The sequence below is a fragment of the Myodes glareolus genome, chromosome 8 (genome assembly GCF_982192425.1).
Source record: "Myodes glareolus chromosome 8, mMyoGla1.1, whole genome shotgun sequence".
Taxonomy (NCBI): Eukaryota; Metazoa; Chordata; class Mammalia; order Rodentia; family Cricetidae; genus Myodes; species Myodes glareolus.
The window spans coordinates 74440620-74457829 of record NC_142033.1 but is presented as its reverse complement, the minus strand read 5'-3'; the positions used below and the strand labels follow the sequence as shown (position 1 = coordinate 74457829).

Here is a 17210-nt window from a genome sequence, read left to right as displayed (position 1 = left end):
TAATCTTTGGCAATTCTTAAATCTGATACAAAACATATTTATATATTTATTCATTCTTCAGATAAAATACATAAAAATCTTCCACTACTATGTTCTTTAACTATTTCTTGAAGTATTTTCTGGACAGAAATGATGAGTTGACATTTCCTTTACAAACCTCACTAGAGCCAGGCAGTGGTGGCACACTCCCAGCATTCCAGAGGCAAAGGTAGAAAAATCTCCGTGAGTTCAAGGCCATCCTGGTCTACAAAGTGAGTTCCAGGACATCCAGGGCAACACAGAGAAACCTTGTCTTGAAAAACAAAACAAAATAAAACAAAACAGGAAAATTTCACCAGAATGTGATAAATTCCAAAGGCAAAAACTTAAAAGGACAGAAAGCATAAGAAGACAATAGCTGGGCTGGAGAGATACTTCAGCAGCTAAGAGCACTGGTTGCCCTTCCAGAGGCCCTGAGCTCTGTTCAGTTATCTTTAAGTAGGTAATGAGAAAATATGCACCACCAAAATGTGGGACAAATCCAAGAACAGGAAACAAGAGACCCAATATTGGCAAAGAGTCCCCTGAAAGCTGGTAAAGGATGGTTTGGGGATGAGAACAACACAGGCAGAAAATCTTAGATGCTGATCAAAGATGAAACTGATGTTTGCGACTAGCTAAGGGAGAATTTGACCAACATTGTGTACCAGAACCTTCTATGATGATGGGAGTTTTCATATGCATACTGTCTAACACAGTAGCTACAAGCAAGAGTTTGTCAGATGTGCAAACACAAACATCAATAGATTGAAGCCATTATTTTATTGCTCTAGTAAAATTTATAGAATCAATCCTTCTCTGAGGAACATTCACGTTATTCCTAATTTAGAACAATTATAAATAGAACTTTAACCATAATACTATGAATTAGGTATTAAGGTCATTTGTTGCTCTTCCAGAGGACCCAGATTCAGTTCCCAGCACTCATAGCAATTGGCTTACAATTGCCTGTTATTCCAGCTCCAAAGGGTCAGATAGCCTCTTCCTGCTTCTTCAGGCACCACACACATGTGCATATGCTCTCAACACACACACATAAATAATAAATCAATTTTTAAAAATAAAAATACTATGAATCACTTCTTTTTCACATTCAACTGTAGGCAGGTGGATCTGTGAGTTCAAGGTCAATCTAGTGTACACAGAGAGTTCCAGACCAGCCAGAGCTACACAGTGAGACCCTGTCTCAAAACAAATTCCATGGTCATGAGGAAAACCACAAAGAAATACACAATAAAATGCATCTATTTTAAGTGTATATATTTTTCTGTTTCGATAAATGATAATCATAGCACAATGAAGATATAGACCATTCAACATTCTAAAAATGTTCCCTGTGTCATTCTCATCAATCAGCCCAGACAAATATGAATTTGCTCCCTCTCATTATAAATCAGTTTGCTTTTATTTATATACATATTTTAAAGGTCTCACTATTTAGCTCTGGCTCCATCCTTGAACTCATTATGTAGACCAGGTTTGTCTTAAAGTCAGAGAGCTGCCTGCCTCTGCCTCCCAAGCGCTGGGATTAAAGGAGTGCACCACTTAGCTAGTCAGAGTTTACTTCTTTTAAGTTATACAAATGTGTTATTTTGTTTGACTAACGTATAAAATTAATAAAAATTGGCCTGTATCAGTTGTTTTTTATTGCAAGTAATAATTCATTTTCCAAAGACATCAAAATTTGCTTATTCTTTGATGTACTAATGACATTTGAGTTGATTCCAGTTTGAAGTTATTATAAATAGATTTGTAATGAACGTGCACACAAAAGCCTTTATGTGATTAAGTGCTTTCATTTCCTTTGCTAAATTAAATTCTAAGAGTAAAAACTGCTGCATCATGTAGTAAGTACATGTTCATAAATGCTTGATGCTGCCCCACAAAACACTCAGACACGATTATTTTGGGCTTTTGTTTTGTTTTCTTTAGTATGTGTCAACTAAGTTTCTCTTGCTGTAAAATTCAAATTCACTGACTTAGTATGGCCTCTTATCTGCTAAACCTATCCAGTGATGTTTTCAAGTTGCAAATATGGTATTTTTCAGATCTGTGGTTCACTTTGTGCTTCTCTTCTTAAAAACAAACACTTTCATATTTTCTTTCCTCATTATATCATGCTTTTCTTTAAATCTGTGATCATACTTATAATAGCTTTCTTTTCATTTATCTTATTGAGGTCTAATCTGCATAAAATAAAAACCATCTGTAAATTTTGATAAATGCATACACATTAACAACCAAAGTCAGTTCTATTAACCAACTCTTTTGTTCTTAAGCCTCAGACTCAGCTTTCAAATCAATTTTCTATCTCTACAGTTTTCTTTTGCAAAATATTGTATAAGAGGTCAGCTTCTTGAGTATCCATGTAAGGAACTCCATAGACTGCTCCAGCAAAGCTGAAATAACACTGTTTTTAATAAATTAAAGTCTCAGTCATACTTGGAGGCACATGCATGTCATCCTAGTCCTGAGGCAAGGGAATCACATATTTTTTAATTGATTTTTTATTGAGCTCTACATAAGAATCACATATTTAATGCTGTTTAGGCTTCATAGAGAGATGCTGTGTAAATATAATAAAGTCTCTTGAAGCACCCTAAGTACATACAACAAATGAAGAGGTCTTTATTCAAGAATAGCTACTAGAAATTGCTAAGAATAATAAAAAATCTAAGATATTTGAACTAAGACCATTTCCCCCACCATCTCAGTTCAATGAGACTTTATTCTGTTCTATTCCATCACAGACTAGCACAACCAAGAACAGAGGCTCTTGCTGCTAAATTCTAACACTGAGGGCTACCATCATACCGAAGAGACATCAACATTTACTTTATTCTCAAATACATACTGCTGGCCATAAGATCCAAGAAAGTACAGTCATATGGAGGCATCCTTCTTTCACCTAACCCACATGGATGAGCTCTGTGTACAGCATCACTGAAATTCTGCAGCTCCTCTTTTGCCTTGGCTTGTAAGACAGTGAGTGCCTCCATGATATGATAGGCAAGTAAGGAAGATCTAAGTCTACTGCCCCCACTCCACCTAGCCCTGTTCTGGTATAAATGTGAAATGCCCACATAGGTTCATATGTTTGAACAGTTGGTCCCTAGATGGTCTTGTTTTAGGAGGTTCTGGGCTCTGACTGGCACTAGAAGGCGAGTCACAGGAACGGGCTGCTGAGAGTTACAGCCTGGCCTTCCTTCCAAGTCTTTCTGCTGCTTGATCCACCAAGATGTGAGGAGCTGCAGAGCATCCTGCACCATCACAGACTACATCCCTGGACACTTCAAGCCAAAATAAACCTTAACTCCCTTAAGTTGTCTCCATTTGAAACATTGCCACAGTGATAAGAAATACTAAACCAATATAGCTTCTGAAGCATCACTGTTACTCAGAGAAACATGGTATTGTCCTCACCACTAGCCCCAAGGCTGTGAATCAGAGACCATTTTAAGGAAGTTAAGTAACAGCTGAAAAAAGATTGGCTAGTTTACTGTAGATAAAGGTAGAAGACACTGTAAGATTATTCTTTCTTGGAGAAGACTCAGAAAACGGGTCATTTTTTTTCTGGGGTCAGAACAATTTTTAAACATAAAAACACATCTCTTCAAATGAGTTCAACAATGACTGAACTAGGCTAACAACCTATGATTGGGGTAGGGAGCAGGGCACTGTTGAAAACAGTATATTAGGCTCTAGCAATTTTAAATCCTGAGTGTGTTCTTGTAAAGAGACAGAGGAAAGTCATATTAAATTATTCTTATCCCAGTACACCTTTAAATCACAGTGCTTGAGGGGCAAAAATTGGTGGATTTCTGAATTTGAGACCAGCTTGGTTTTCACAGGAAGTTCCAGGCCAGTCAATGGTAAGCCGCCACCACCACCACCACCACTACCACCACCACCACAGACCAGCCTAATATCACCAGTGTGATTATGGACAAATCCACAGCAGAATCCCTGAAGAACAAAATCAGAGATAGTACTGCAGATGAAAAGTCAATTTAACTGTAATAATCTAGTCAGTCATTAAATAAATAAACAGCAATAATGAGTCTTAAGGAGTAGCGAAAAGACCAGAACTTGAGTTGTTACTTTATCTAAAAGGTCAAATTTCAAACAGAAAGCTGTGGAACATGCAAAACAAAAACAAAAACAAAAAACCCCACATGACCTGAACTGGCAAGGTGTCCAAGTGACCAGATGTCAAATAAAATGCAGACTTCAAGATGCCCATTATAAATATGTTCAAGGGGGCTGGAAATATGGCTCAGTGGTTAAGAGCACTGATTGCTCTTTTAGAGGTTGGTTTGCAGCACCCACATGGCAACTCACAACTGTCTGTAACAACAGTTCCAGGAGACCCAACATCCATGGCAAAATACCAATGCACATAAAATAAAAAAAAAATACGTTCAAAGAACTAAAGGAAACTATTATTATAAAAGTAAGTGAAATACAAAAGCATTACATTAAATAGACAATATCAATAAAAAGATCAAAATTACTAACCAAATGGTAATTCTGGAGATAAGGAAAATAAAAAAAATCACTAGAGAGGTTCAGTAGCAGATCTGAATTAGTGAAGAAAACAATTAGCAAACTTGTAGATATAGTAATATAAATTATGAAATTAAGAAAAAAGTTTGGAAAATGAATGACAAACTATTAACTATTTTGGTGCTCCATCAGATTATAGTAGAGTTGTAACATGCCTAGTGATGGCATGGACGAAGAAGAGAGAAAACTGCAGATGAAAAAGAACCACCAGACAATGAATAATGAACAATTTAGCAGAAGCTTTTGCAGGCCTTAGCAAGTTCCTTAAAAACCTTAAGAGCTAAAACAAAACAAAACGAGAACTTAAAAACCTAGATAACAAAACTGAAAGGTTTTCATCAATAATGGGGAATATTTGTGGTGCATACAGGCAAATCTATAGGGAAATAAATAAAAAGAAAATTGGTCATAGTTTTTAAAATGGTACATTCTCAGCTGAACAGTGGTAGCCCACACCTTAATCCAGGACCCAGGAGACAGAAGCAGCAGGATTTCTGAGTTTGAGGCCAACCTAGTCTACAGAGTGAGTTCCAGGACAACCAAGGTTACACACAGCCCTGTCATGAAAAATAAAAACAAAGAAAGATACATCCTCAAGAAAACTCTCTGAAGGTCTTTTAGGAAGAATCCCAGAAAAAGGCAATGCTGTCACAGGAGTGGACAGCTCCCAGAGAACTGCTGACCCTGAAGACTCAGTAGAGGCGATATGGAGTGAGAAGATGGACAAGATGTGGAGTGAGAAAATAATGATACCGATTATTCTGATCTGGTATAGTCCCTAGGCTCATGTATAAGTTTGTGGTTTTGTGTTCATAAACAAGTTTCCAAAATAAAATAACAAAAACAAATTTTACTAGAAAAGTTTCTGAAATATATAGAAAAAAACACTATTATGGCTATATAAATGAATATAGTAAACTGAGCGTTATTGTAAATAAGTCAAAATGGTTTTTAAAGTTTATAAAGCTAAAATGTTAAAGCAAATTAATTGACCATCAAAAGAAGAAAATATAAAATTAGTGTAGTCTAAGTGTAGAATGGCAATCAATAGTTTGCAGCAGGGTGAAGTAATGGGGGCTGTTAGTCACTCACCACTCAGGTCTGACTCACTGAGAGCAACTTGCGCCTGGCAAGCTTCTTTGTGGTAAGTGCCCCATAGAAGCACACCATTCTAAAATCTGCCATACCATATTTTTACTGTAACTTTTCTATGAGATACATAAATACTCACTACTGTGCTGTCACTGCCTACACCAGTTAGTAGAGTAACATCCTTTCCAGGTTTGCATTCTGTGATAATAGGTTACACCATATTGTTAAACTATGTTGTAGGCTATCTCATCTAGGTTTGCTGAAGTATGTTCTGATATTCATACAACAGTGAAATCACCTAACAAGAGTTTCCTCAGAATGTATGCCCATATTCCAGCAATGTGTATGATTGTACTATAAAAAAATTCTCAAGCTGAAAATAAGAGTCCCAGTTATTTCAAATAATCTAAAGAAAACGGTACTGCTAAAACTGCCCTTAAATTCAATTTTCAAAAGCAGTATAAATGTATAACTTTCTTTCACCTATTAAAAGAAATTATATAAAATAATGTGCATATGATATAAAGTTTCATCTATAACACAAATAAATATATTCTTTTTGCCTGTACAACACAAAGGAGTCAAGTGTCAACAAGAAAAGGAAATCATCAGCCAGGCGGTGGTGGCGCAAGCATTTAATCCCAGTACTTGGGAGACAGAGGCAGGTGGATCTCTGTGAGTCTGATATACAGAGCAAGTTCCATGACAGCCAGGGCTACACAGAGAAATCCTATCTTGAAAACAAAAGAAGGAAGGAAGGAAGGGAAGGAAGGGAAGGAGGGAGGGAGGGAGGGAGGGAGGGAGGGAAGGAAGGAAGGAAGGAAGGAAGGAAGGAAGGAAGGAAGGAAGGAAGGAAGGAAAAGGAAATCATCATGTTGGTCTCAAAAAGGGTAAATATCATTTGTTTTTTATTTTTTCTTTCTCAAATGCAGAGCACACATGACAGAAAAGCAGAAAGTGACTACTTTGGAGGAGAAAGCCTAGCAAAAAGACTAAGGGAGGCAAGGAGGGCAAGAGGGGGGGAATATGAGCAAAGCACAATGACAGACATTTATAAAAATGTCACAGCAAAACCTGTTATTTTGTATGCTAATTAAAATTAACTAATGAGAAAAAGAGATACTGGCTCAGAAGATGGCTCAGAAGGCAAAATGCCTATTATGTAAGCATGAGGGCTTGCGTTCTAATCTGCAGAACTCATATAAATCTGGAAATAGCAGCCCCAAACCTGCTATCCCAGAGCTCCTACAGTGCCTGGGAGGAGACAGAATTCCCAGAAGTTTGTGAACCACTGGCCTAGTGTACACAGAATCAAATGACAAGAGACCTCAACTTAAAAAGTAAAAGAAGGGACTGACATCCAATACCATATTGACCTCCACACAAGTGCCATGGCACACATGAACCTGCACACACACATACACACATCATACATATACATACACACAGACACAGACATTTAAAAAAGAGGCACTGGGGAAAAGTTGCACTTAGCTAGGAAAATGGCTATGGCTACAGGTAGTAAAGTAATTATAACAATGGTTGTACTTCTAACTTTAACCAGTCTAATATACATAAAGCAATACCACAAAAGAAGAAGAGTACTGGGTCTATGTAAGGGTAACACTGAAATATCTCACTGGAATTAAATTAGTATGTAGTTGAAGCTGACAATGATAAATTGGGATATATATATAATAAATAAATACATAGACACACACACATATATATGTAAGATATTTTCTACATGTTAGTATATATAATACTAATGTATTCATTAAAATAATCCAGAATATATTAATAATCATAAAATAAATTTAAATGTTCACTTCATGCAAAGAAAAATAGTAGAGAAAAAATAAATGAGCAAAAGGTATTAAAACACAGGAAAAATTAAATCAGCAACTATAACTACACTGCATTAATGCTAGCATTAAATGCAACTGGATTAAACTATTGATAAGCAGAGGCTGTTACTGGAGATAATGAAGGGAATTTTATGATAATAAAAGGGTCAATCCAATAACAAATACACATCCCCAATAAAAGAACAAAAAGTTTCAAGGAAGCAAAAACTTATACAAATAAAGGAGAAATAGGCAACTGAACAATAATAATAATCATATTTCTCAATACTCCAGTTTCAGTAATGAGTAGAATGACTAAGCAACTGAAGAGAAAACCCTCAATATCATAATATAAGACATCTTCCAGCATCAACTGTAAGCTTGATAATTTTTTAAAACAAACTTGGATAAATTTTAAAAATAGAAATAAAGCAGTTCTCTAACTACAACTGAATGAAATTAGAAACCAATAAAGAATAAAATTTGGGACATTAAAAAATATGTGGTGATTAACTCCAATGAGGAAATGGCCCCGTGTATCTGTAATCCTAGCACTGAGAGGCTGAAGAAAAAAGGATTATGAGTTTGAAGGCATCTTAGGCTACACCATAAGTTCTAGGCCAGCTTGGCCTAAATACAGAATGTCATCTAGTCTTATATAAAAAATAAATTGGGTTGGAGAGATGGCTCAGTAGGTAAAGGTGCTTGCCTTCAATCTTGATGACCTAAATTTGATCCCCGAAACACACATGGTGAAAGGAAAGAACAGACTTCTGTAAGTTGTTCTCTGACCTTTAAACACACACACACACACACACACCCCAAATAAATATAAAAAATTAAAATACAGACTAACAAGGCTGGAGGTATTGTTCAATAGTAGATATAATACTTGCCAAGCACACAGAAGTCCCTGGGTTCAATTCCCAGTACTGCAAAACAAACAAACAAAAGCAAGTAATCAACATACTCCTTTTTTAAAAATTAGTTTATTGAGAATTTCATACACTGACTTTTGACTATACTCCTCTTTCCTAAAATCTTCCCAGATCTATTCACCCTCTGCTTCCCTTCCCACCCAATTCTCTTTTTCTCTCCCCATCAAAGACAGTTTGTGTTGCCCAAATCTGCAACCAACATACTCTTAAATATTCAAATATATCAGAAAGAAAGCAGAAAACACTGAGGCAAAGTAAAATGAAAACACAACAAAACACATGCAGCTAACACACTGCTCACAGGAAAATTTACTGCTGCACATGTAGCAGAAATCTCATGCCTTTAATGTATAAATGTGTGACCCACCAAGATGTGCCTGTCATTTTCTCTTTTATCACAAGAGACACAACTAACAAAAAAGAAAACCAGGCACAGGATAAGAATATCTCCAATGACATTGCCACAGAACTGTCTTTTATATGAAAATCTCTTTAAAGCAAGAAGTTGAGATTCCTTAAAAATACCACCCTCTAGCTGAGCACTGGTGGTGCACAACTTTAATCTCAGTACTTGGAGGCAGAGGCAGGTGGATCTCTGTGAATTCGAGGCCAGCCTGGTCTACAAAGCAAGTTCCAGAACAGCTAGGGCTGTTACACAGAGAAACCCTGTCTCAAGAAAGAAAAAAGAAAAGAAAAAGAAAATTAAATTAAAAAGCCCACCATCTTCATGATCTACCTAACAAAGTAGACTACCTTACCACCTAACAAAATCTATTTTTTTCTGTTAGCAGACAGCTTGAATCTCAGACAAACAAAGCTGTTTCTTATTACCTCATCCCCTTTGCTTTCTATTAAACTTTTCCATGACAGTGTATTCTCACCACCATAGTCATTTCTGTAATTGCTGGATCAAAGTTCCCTTTTGTCCAATATGATCCCATGAGCTCTGCAGAGAAGTATGAGGTATGCAAGAGTTGTTCAACTTGGAGCCCCAAAACATGATTTTCACCAACAACTGAGCAGCTGCCTGCATGTTCCCTTCTCCAGAGTGACCATAACCAGTATGCTGTCTCTGGGAGTCACCGCTTCTGTCAGTTCTTCTGTCCCTGCAGGCAGAAGTGCCCTCTTCTTTACTCTTCCCTGTACTTGTAAGTGGCAGTTGGGCAGTGGAATATGCTATTACTGGGACCTGGTGAAGTTTCTAGATTCCAACTTCATCAGGATTTAAGTTTCTTTCATCTTTTCCTCTTAGCCCTCATTTAAGACGCTGGTCCCATAAGAAGACCTCCACAGGGTCAGCACTCCTACTTGAAAATCACCAAGTGGTTTGTATGTCATCTGACAGGTTCAAATCTTCTGTCGTGTTTTGTTGTTATTCATTTAGTGTGGTTTATTTTCCTTTTCCCTTCCTCCCCTTTCCTTCTTTCCACACTGCTCCCATCTGTCTTGGAGCCCATTAGACAAACTTGTCTGTGCCCCTACCCTCTGTACTTTTTTTTTGTTTTGGGAAACTCTCTTGATCTACTCTGATGGCCCAAGTGAGTCCTTTGCGAGGCCAGTCTTATTGAACATGGTACTACTATCTCAGCTACACTTGCATGCTTTCGCTAGAAACCTCAAACACCTCATTTGCTGTTCTAACCTTGCATATAAATTGAACTGTGATTTAGGTTTTGATGAGAACTGGCACAAAAATCAACATCTGTTGGGCCAGAGAGCTGACTCAGCCTATAAGACTAGGCTCACAACCAAGACTCCTTATCTGTGGGCTGGGGAGAATACTCAGTGAATAAACTGTTTTCTGCACAAGCATGAGGACTGAAGTGTGGACCCAAAATACATGTAAAAGCTAAGAATGTGGTCCATCTGTAATCCCAGTTCCCAGAAGGCAGACCGTGAATCTCCTGAGCCACCTAGCTAAACTAGTTGGTTGGCAATCTTTGAGTGCAACTGAGAAATCCTGATCAGTCAATAAAATGGAGAGCAACCAAGGAAGACACACACCAATTCTGGGCACACACACATCAACACACAAATACTCACTCTGCTGGCTAGTTTTTAGGTCAACTTGATACAGGCTAGAGTCATTTGAGGGAATAGAGCCTCACTGCCTTCATAAGATCTGCTGTAGGCAAGCCTGTAGGGAATTTTCTTAATTAGTGATTAATGAGTTGGTGGCCCATAGTTCTATAAGAAAGCAGGCTAAGCAAGCCATAAGGAGCAAGCCAGTAAAACTGCATTCCTCCAGGGCCTCTGCACCAGCTGCAGCCACCAGGTTTCTGTTCTGTTTTGAGTTCCTGTCCTGACTTCCTTTGATAAGGAACAGCAATGTGGAAGTGAAAAGCAAATAAACCCTTTCCTCCCCAAGTTGCTTTTAGTCATGGTGTTTCATAACAGCTGTAGCCCTAAGATATCCACACACATATGAATACACATAACATATATGCACTCAATACCTGTTAGATTTCCTTAAAACTAAATAGAGAACCAGAATAGATTCTTTAGAGATCCAGCCTGTACTGTCTCAGGCTACCCTTATCCAATTGGGACAGATCTATAAACAGCTTGTAAGAATGTGGGAGGGGTATCATTCCTGGGTTTTATACCATTACATTTATAGGAGTCCTAGGTATAGAGGCTTTGAAAATATTCCAAAAGATAAAGAAAGAGAAGATAACTGTCTTTTGCAATACTGCTTGGCCTCAATATGTGTTTTTTGTTTGTTTATTTTTTTAGATAGGGTTTCACTATGTAACCCTGGCTGACCTGGAATTCAATATGCAAACTAGGCTGGCCTCAAGTTCACAGAGATCCTTCTGTTCCTGTCTCCCAAATGTTGAGATTAAAGGTATATGTCACCACATATGACTCAATATAGTCTTAATGGCAAGGAAAGAGGGCCTCTTAATATCTCTCTTTATTCTAATGGCATTTTCCCCTGAACTGCTGCTGTAAGAGACAAGAAAAATGAGAAATCTGTACATACAGACTTAATCATCCAAGATCCAAAAATTTAAAAAAAAACTATAGCATCTACATAGCTCACAAATGCCATTTTAAAAACTTCTTTCAGAAGAGACAGATATTATATTCTATATGACACACTCTATACCCTGTGCCCATGGCTGGATTCAGGGTCTCCTGACATCTTGCCCCTCACAGTGTTCTCTCTATTACCACTACTTCATGTGGCACTGGTCCACTTCTGCCTGGCTAGACTACTCAAGAAGCTAGCCCCTACTTCTCCTATGGGACTCTTGGACAAAGCTGGAATCAACTATTAGAATTTTCTCATTAAGGGATATATCTACTTGGAAAAGCGGGGTATCTTTTATTAGAGTATATGTCTTTTTCTCTATTTCAGATTTAGGACATGAAAAGAAAACTTTGTCAAGTTTTCACGATTCCAGTAAGTTCTAGGATGAATTAATAAAATTCACAGTTTCTCCTGTTTCTTCCCCTAGCATATGTAATGACAGTTTTGGTTCATTACTGCATAAAAGTTATAAAGACTAAAATAATTGTGGTGATGTGGGATATTCAAATCACACTTTCACACTCCCAAGGCTGCCAATAAAGTTTACCTTGAATCATAGACAACTACATCCATATAAAACCAGAGAGATCATGGGAAGTAATTTAGACACAAAACAACAGAAGCACAGCTTCTTGGTAGCAGCACTTTCTCGCGTGGGCTCTGTTTGCTAAGGCAAGTGTGTCTGATTTAAGAGAGGCTTCCTGACTCAGCTTTAGCTGTAAAAACCTTGCAGCCCTTTTAAGAGGCTCTGCCACAAAGCACTTAAATGGTGTTTATGAATAGCTGACAGCATGTTTCTTGATGGTGGCAGGGACCTTGAAACTCCAGAGAGTTGTGGCAATAAACATGGCTCCCACCAGTACCTCTGTCATGAAGCTATATGCTCAGAAAGCTAAGGTATGGGGGTAGATCCAGCTGTCAAAGCCATGGCTTTAATCCTAGTCATATCACTTAGCAAATTAAAGACTCGTAGTCAGAAAAAGATAAATACAGTAAAGGCAGATTCAGACAAAAAAAAAAACCCTCTAAAAGGTGTACAGTGTGTTTAAAAATATATGTACTCCTGGGAGAGAAAAGAAAAAGGATAAAGTCCTTTAAAAAAGGAAAAGAAAGAGAGTTGGGTGTGGTGGCACACACGTTTAATCTCAGCACTTGGGAGGAAGAGTCAGGCAGATCTCTGTAAGTTCAAGGACAGCCTGCTCTACAGAGTGATTTCCAGAACAGCCAAAGATACACAGAGAAACCCTGTCTCAAAAAAATTAAAAAATAAAAATAAAATAGAGTAAAAAAATAAAGCCACATTAAGATAGAAAATACACAGAGAATCTGGATTCTGTATGTTATTATGCTCTCTTTGAATTATATGACTGCTGAGGAAGGAGCACCAGCTGCTAGAAGGCATTTGATTATAAATGTTGCTGGATTAACCCAACATATATTTTAAAAATGCCTTAACTTCAAATTTTAAGTCAAAAGATATGTTACTTTGAAGAAGAGGTTTTGCTTTTGTTTCCACAGAAAATGAGAGGTTGTGAATTCATTCTGGGTTAAGAAAAATCAGGTTTGATCAAGAAAGAACCCCCCTGAGAAATCTTCGATAGGAGCAGATGGCCCAGATGTGTGAGTTCTACATCCAGAACAGTCTCAAAACTGCTAGCTGAGATGATCAAGCCTCACAGAATATTCTAGTCAGGACTTGGTCATAATCTTAATTTTTCTTTAAATCCCCATAAGATTATCAATGTCCCCAATAAGCAGCAAGTAGCCTAGAAAACTATGCCCACATTCCCAAAAAATGGATTATGGATTTTTGTCTTTGTTTGGAATGTTGGTTACAAGTTGTTATGGATAATGGTCAGGAAAAAAGCTAAACAAAGGAAACTGGACTCAGAGTTCTTGTTTTGAAAAAAGGGGGGGGGTGCTGTGAGACAATGCTCTTGTACCCTGTAAAGATTTGCCAATTATACTACTTTAATAAAACGTTGATTGGCCAGAAGCCAGGCAGGAAGTATAGGTGGGACAACCAGAACAGAAGGATTCTGGGAAAAGGAAAGATGCAGTCTGCAGTTGTCATCCAGACACAGAGGAAGCAAGATATGACTGCCTCACTGATAAAAGGTACCAAGCCACATGGCTAGCACAGACAAGAATTATGGGCTAATTTAAGATGTAAGAGTTAATAAGAAGCCAGAGCTAATAGGCTAACCATTTTATAATTAATATAGACCTCTGTGTGTTTCTTTGGGACTGAACAGCTATAGGACCGGGTAGGAGAGAAACCTTTGTCAACAAGCTACTAGCTAACCAGAATCAGCCATAGTGGTTTTAGAGGACCCAGGAAATATAGAGAAAAAGAGGAAGTAGTAGGTTGGGGTTAGAAAGATTGATGGACTGTTTGGATGAAGGAAGGAGAGAGAGATGAAGTCACTGGTCACTTCTTCACTGTTTCTTAATCAGGTTTTAACCCCATATCTGACTCCCAAGTTTTTATTAACAATAGAATAACTTTTTTTGTTTTTTTTTTTCGAGACAGGGTTTCTCTGTAGCTTTGGTACCTGTCCTGGAACTAGCTCTTGTAGACCAGGCTGGCCTCAAACTCACAGAGATCCACCTGCCTTTGCCTCTCAAGTGCTGGGGTTAAAGACGTGCACCACCACTGCCTGGTTAATAATAGAATAACTTAGATAATCATTATACTGTTGAGGCTAAAGAGATAGCAGACGAATTTGTCCTTACTTATCTAGATCATAGTGTATATAATGTAGGCTATGCCATCCAGACTGTGGAGGTTTGAATGAGGTTGGTCTCCATAGGCTCATATGTTTGAATGCTAGATCTCCTGTTAGTGTTTAGAAATGATTCAGAGATGTGGCCTTGTTGGAAGAGATGTGTCGTTGGGTTTGAGGTTCCAAAAGCCTAGGCAAGGCCCAGTCTCACTCTCTTTCTACTATGTGCTTGCAGATAATATGTAAGCTATTAGCTGTTGTGGGATAATGATTTTGTACCCTGTAAAGATTTGTTACTTGCTCACTTGCATTGGTTTAATAAAACACTACTGGGCAGTAGCCAGACAGGATGTTTAGGCAGGGCAGCCAGACTAAGAGAATTCTCAGAAGAGGAAAGGTTCAGTCTGTAGTAGCCACCCAGATGCAGAGGAAGCAAGATGAAAATGCTAAAATAAAAAGAGAAAAGGTACCAAGCCACATGGATAAACATAGATAAGAATTATGGGTTGATTTAAGCTGCAAGAGCTAGTTAATAATAAGCCTGAACTAATAGGTCAAACAGCTTTTAATTAATATAAGTCTCTGTGTGTTTCTTTGTGGCTGAAAGGCTGCAGGACCAGGAGGGACAGAAACTTCTAACTACAAATGGCACCCGATGTGGGACAACTACAACCACATAAAACCTGAGAGATCTTGGGAAGGAATTCTAGACGCAAAAGAACAGAGTTAAGCACAGCTTCTTGGTAGCAGCATTTTCTATGTGGGCTGTTTGCTAGAGGTAAGTGTGTATTCTTTATGACAGGCTTCTGACTCAGTGTTAGCAGCAAACACCTTGCAGCTCTTTTAACAGGCCCTGCCACCAAACACTTAAATGGTGTTTATGAGCAGACACCAGCATGGACCTAAAAAAATTCACTGAGTTGTGATAAAAAATGTGACTCCTTCCAGTATCTTTGCCATGAAGCTAGACCCTCAGAAAGTCAAGGAGTGGGGTGGATCCAGGTATCAAAGTCTTGACGTTAATCCTAGCCATATTGCTTAGCAAATTAAAGACTCACATAGTCAGAAAAAGAGAGATATACAGTAAAGACAGATTCAGATGGAAAAAAAACCTCTAAACAGTTTACAGTGTGTTTAAAAATATATGTAGGCTTAAGAGAGAAAAGAAAAAGGATAGAGAAAGTCTAAAGACAGACAGACAGAAAAAAAGAAAAAAGAGCAGTTGGGTTTGGTGGCATACGTCTTTAATCACAGCACTTGGGAGATAAAGGCAGGTAGATCTCTGTGAGTTCAAGGGTAGCCTGATCTACAGAGTAAGTTCCAGGGCAGCCAAAGATACACAGAGAAGTCCTGTATAAAAGGTAAAAAATAAAAATAAAAATTAAAAAAACTAAAAAAAATTGAAGCCACCTAAAGATGGAAAACACACAGAGAATCTGGATACTGTGTGTGTTTGTGTTGTCTTTGAATTGTATGACTGCTGAGGAAGGAGCTGCTAAAAGACATTTGATTATAAATGCCACTGGATTAATCCAACATATATATTTTAAAAATGCCTTGACTTCAAATTTTAAGTAAAGATATATTACTTTGGAGAACAGGTTTTGCTTTTGTTTTCATAGGAAATGAGAGGCTGTGGATTCACTCTTGGTTAAGAAAAATCAGGTTTGATCAAGGAAAATCCAGTGGAAAATCTCCAGCAGGAACAGATGGCACAGATGATCCAACATTTCAGATCACCTCTGCTGCAGTTTCCTCTGAGTTCCATATTTAAAACAGCCTCAAGACTGCTGGCCAAGATGATCCAGGCTCACAGAATAATCCAGTCAGGACTTGATCATAATCTTAAATTTTCTTTAGATTCCCATAATATCAGTGTCCCCAGTAAGCAACAAGTAGCCTAGAAAACTATACCCACATTCCCCCCCAAAAATGAATTATGGATGTTTGTCTTTGTTTAGAATGTTGGTTACAAGTTATTATTGATAATGGTCAGGAAAAAAGCTAGAGAAAGGAAAATAGATTCAGAGTCCTTGTTTTGAAAAGAAAACAAGAGGAAGTGCTGTGGGATAATGTTCTTGTATCCTGTAAAGATTTGTCACTTGTATTAGTTTAATAAAACACTAATGGCCCAGTAGCCAGGCAGGAAGTATAGGCATGGTGACCAAACTAGTAGAATTCTGGGAAAAGAAAAGACTCAATCTATAGTCACCACCCAGATGCAGAGGAAGCAAGATGAAAATGATGCATTGAGAAAGGGTACCAAGCCACATGGCTAAACACAGATAAGAATTATGGGTTAATTTAAGTTGTAAGAGCTAGTTAATAATAAGCCTGAGATAATAGGCCAGACAGTTTATAATTAATATAAGCTTCTGTGTGTTTCATAAGCCTGAGCTAATAGGCCAAACAGTTTATAATTAATATAAGCTTCTGCTGTTTCTTTGGGACTGAATGGCAGGACAGAAACTTCCATCTACAATTATCTCTTTGCTCCAGCACCATGCCTGCTTGCCTGCCTGATGCTTCCCAACATAATGGAAATAGACTAACCCTATGAAACTGTAAGCAAGACCACAGTTGAATGTTTTCTTTTATAAGCTGCCTTGGCCATGGTGTCTCTTCTCAACAACCAAACAGTAACTAAGACACAGACAAAACCCTAAATGGGACCACAGTTGTGGTGCCCACAGGGAACAAATAGAACATTTCTTTACCTGTATTTTGCCAAGGGTAAAAAGAAGTGCATAATGAAACCAACTTATTACAAGGCCTAGGAGATTATATAGAAAAGGGATGAAAATCCAGTTCTATTTTTTTCTGGCTTTTCTTGACAGGATTTCTCTGTGCATCTCTGACTGTCCTGGAACTCATTCTACAGACCAGGCTAGCCTTGACCTCAGAGATTTGCCTACCTCTGCCTCCGAAAGGCTGAAATTAAAGGCATGTGTCACCATGTCTGGCT

The 17210-nt window shown here is 37.9% G+C and overlaps 1 protein-coding gene across 9 annotated transcripts in view; it reads right to left on the bottom strand.

Moving 5' to 3' along the window:
- Hormad2 (HORMA domain containing 2) overlaps nucleotides 1–17210 on the bottom strand; it is a 103791-nt gene that overhangs the window by 31473 nt on the left and 55108 nt on the right. For 8 of the 9 annotated variants that reach the window (XM_085692109.2, XM_087909142.1, XM_087909141.1 and 5 more), the window contains one exon: nucleotides 8441–8476. The exons of the other annotated variant lie outside the window; for it this stretch is intronic. In XM_085692109.2, the coding sequence (XP_085548235.1) occupies nucleotides 8441–8476 (36 nt within the window). The remainder of the gene's footprint in view (nucleotides 1–8440; nucleotides 8477–17210) is intronic. 9 annotated transcript variants of the gene reach the window in all.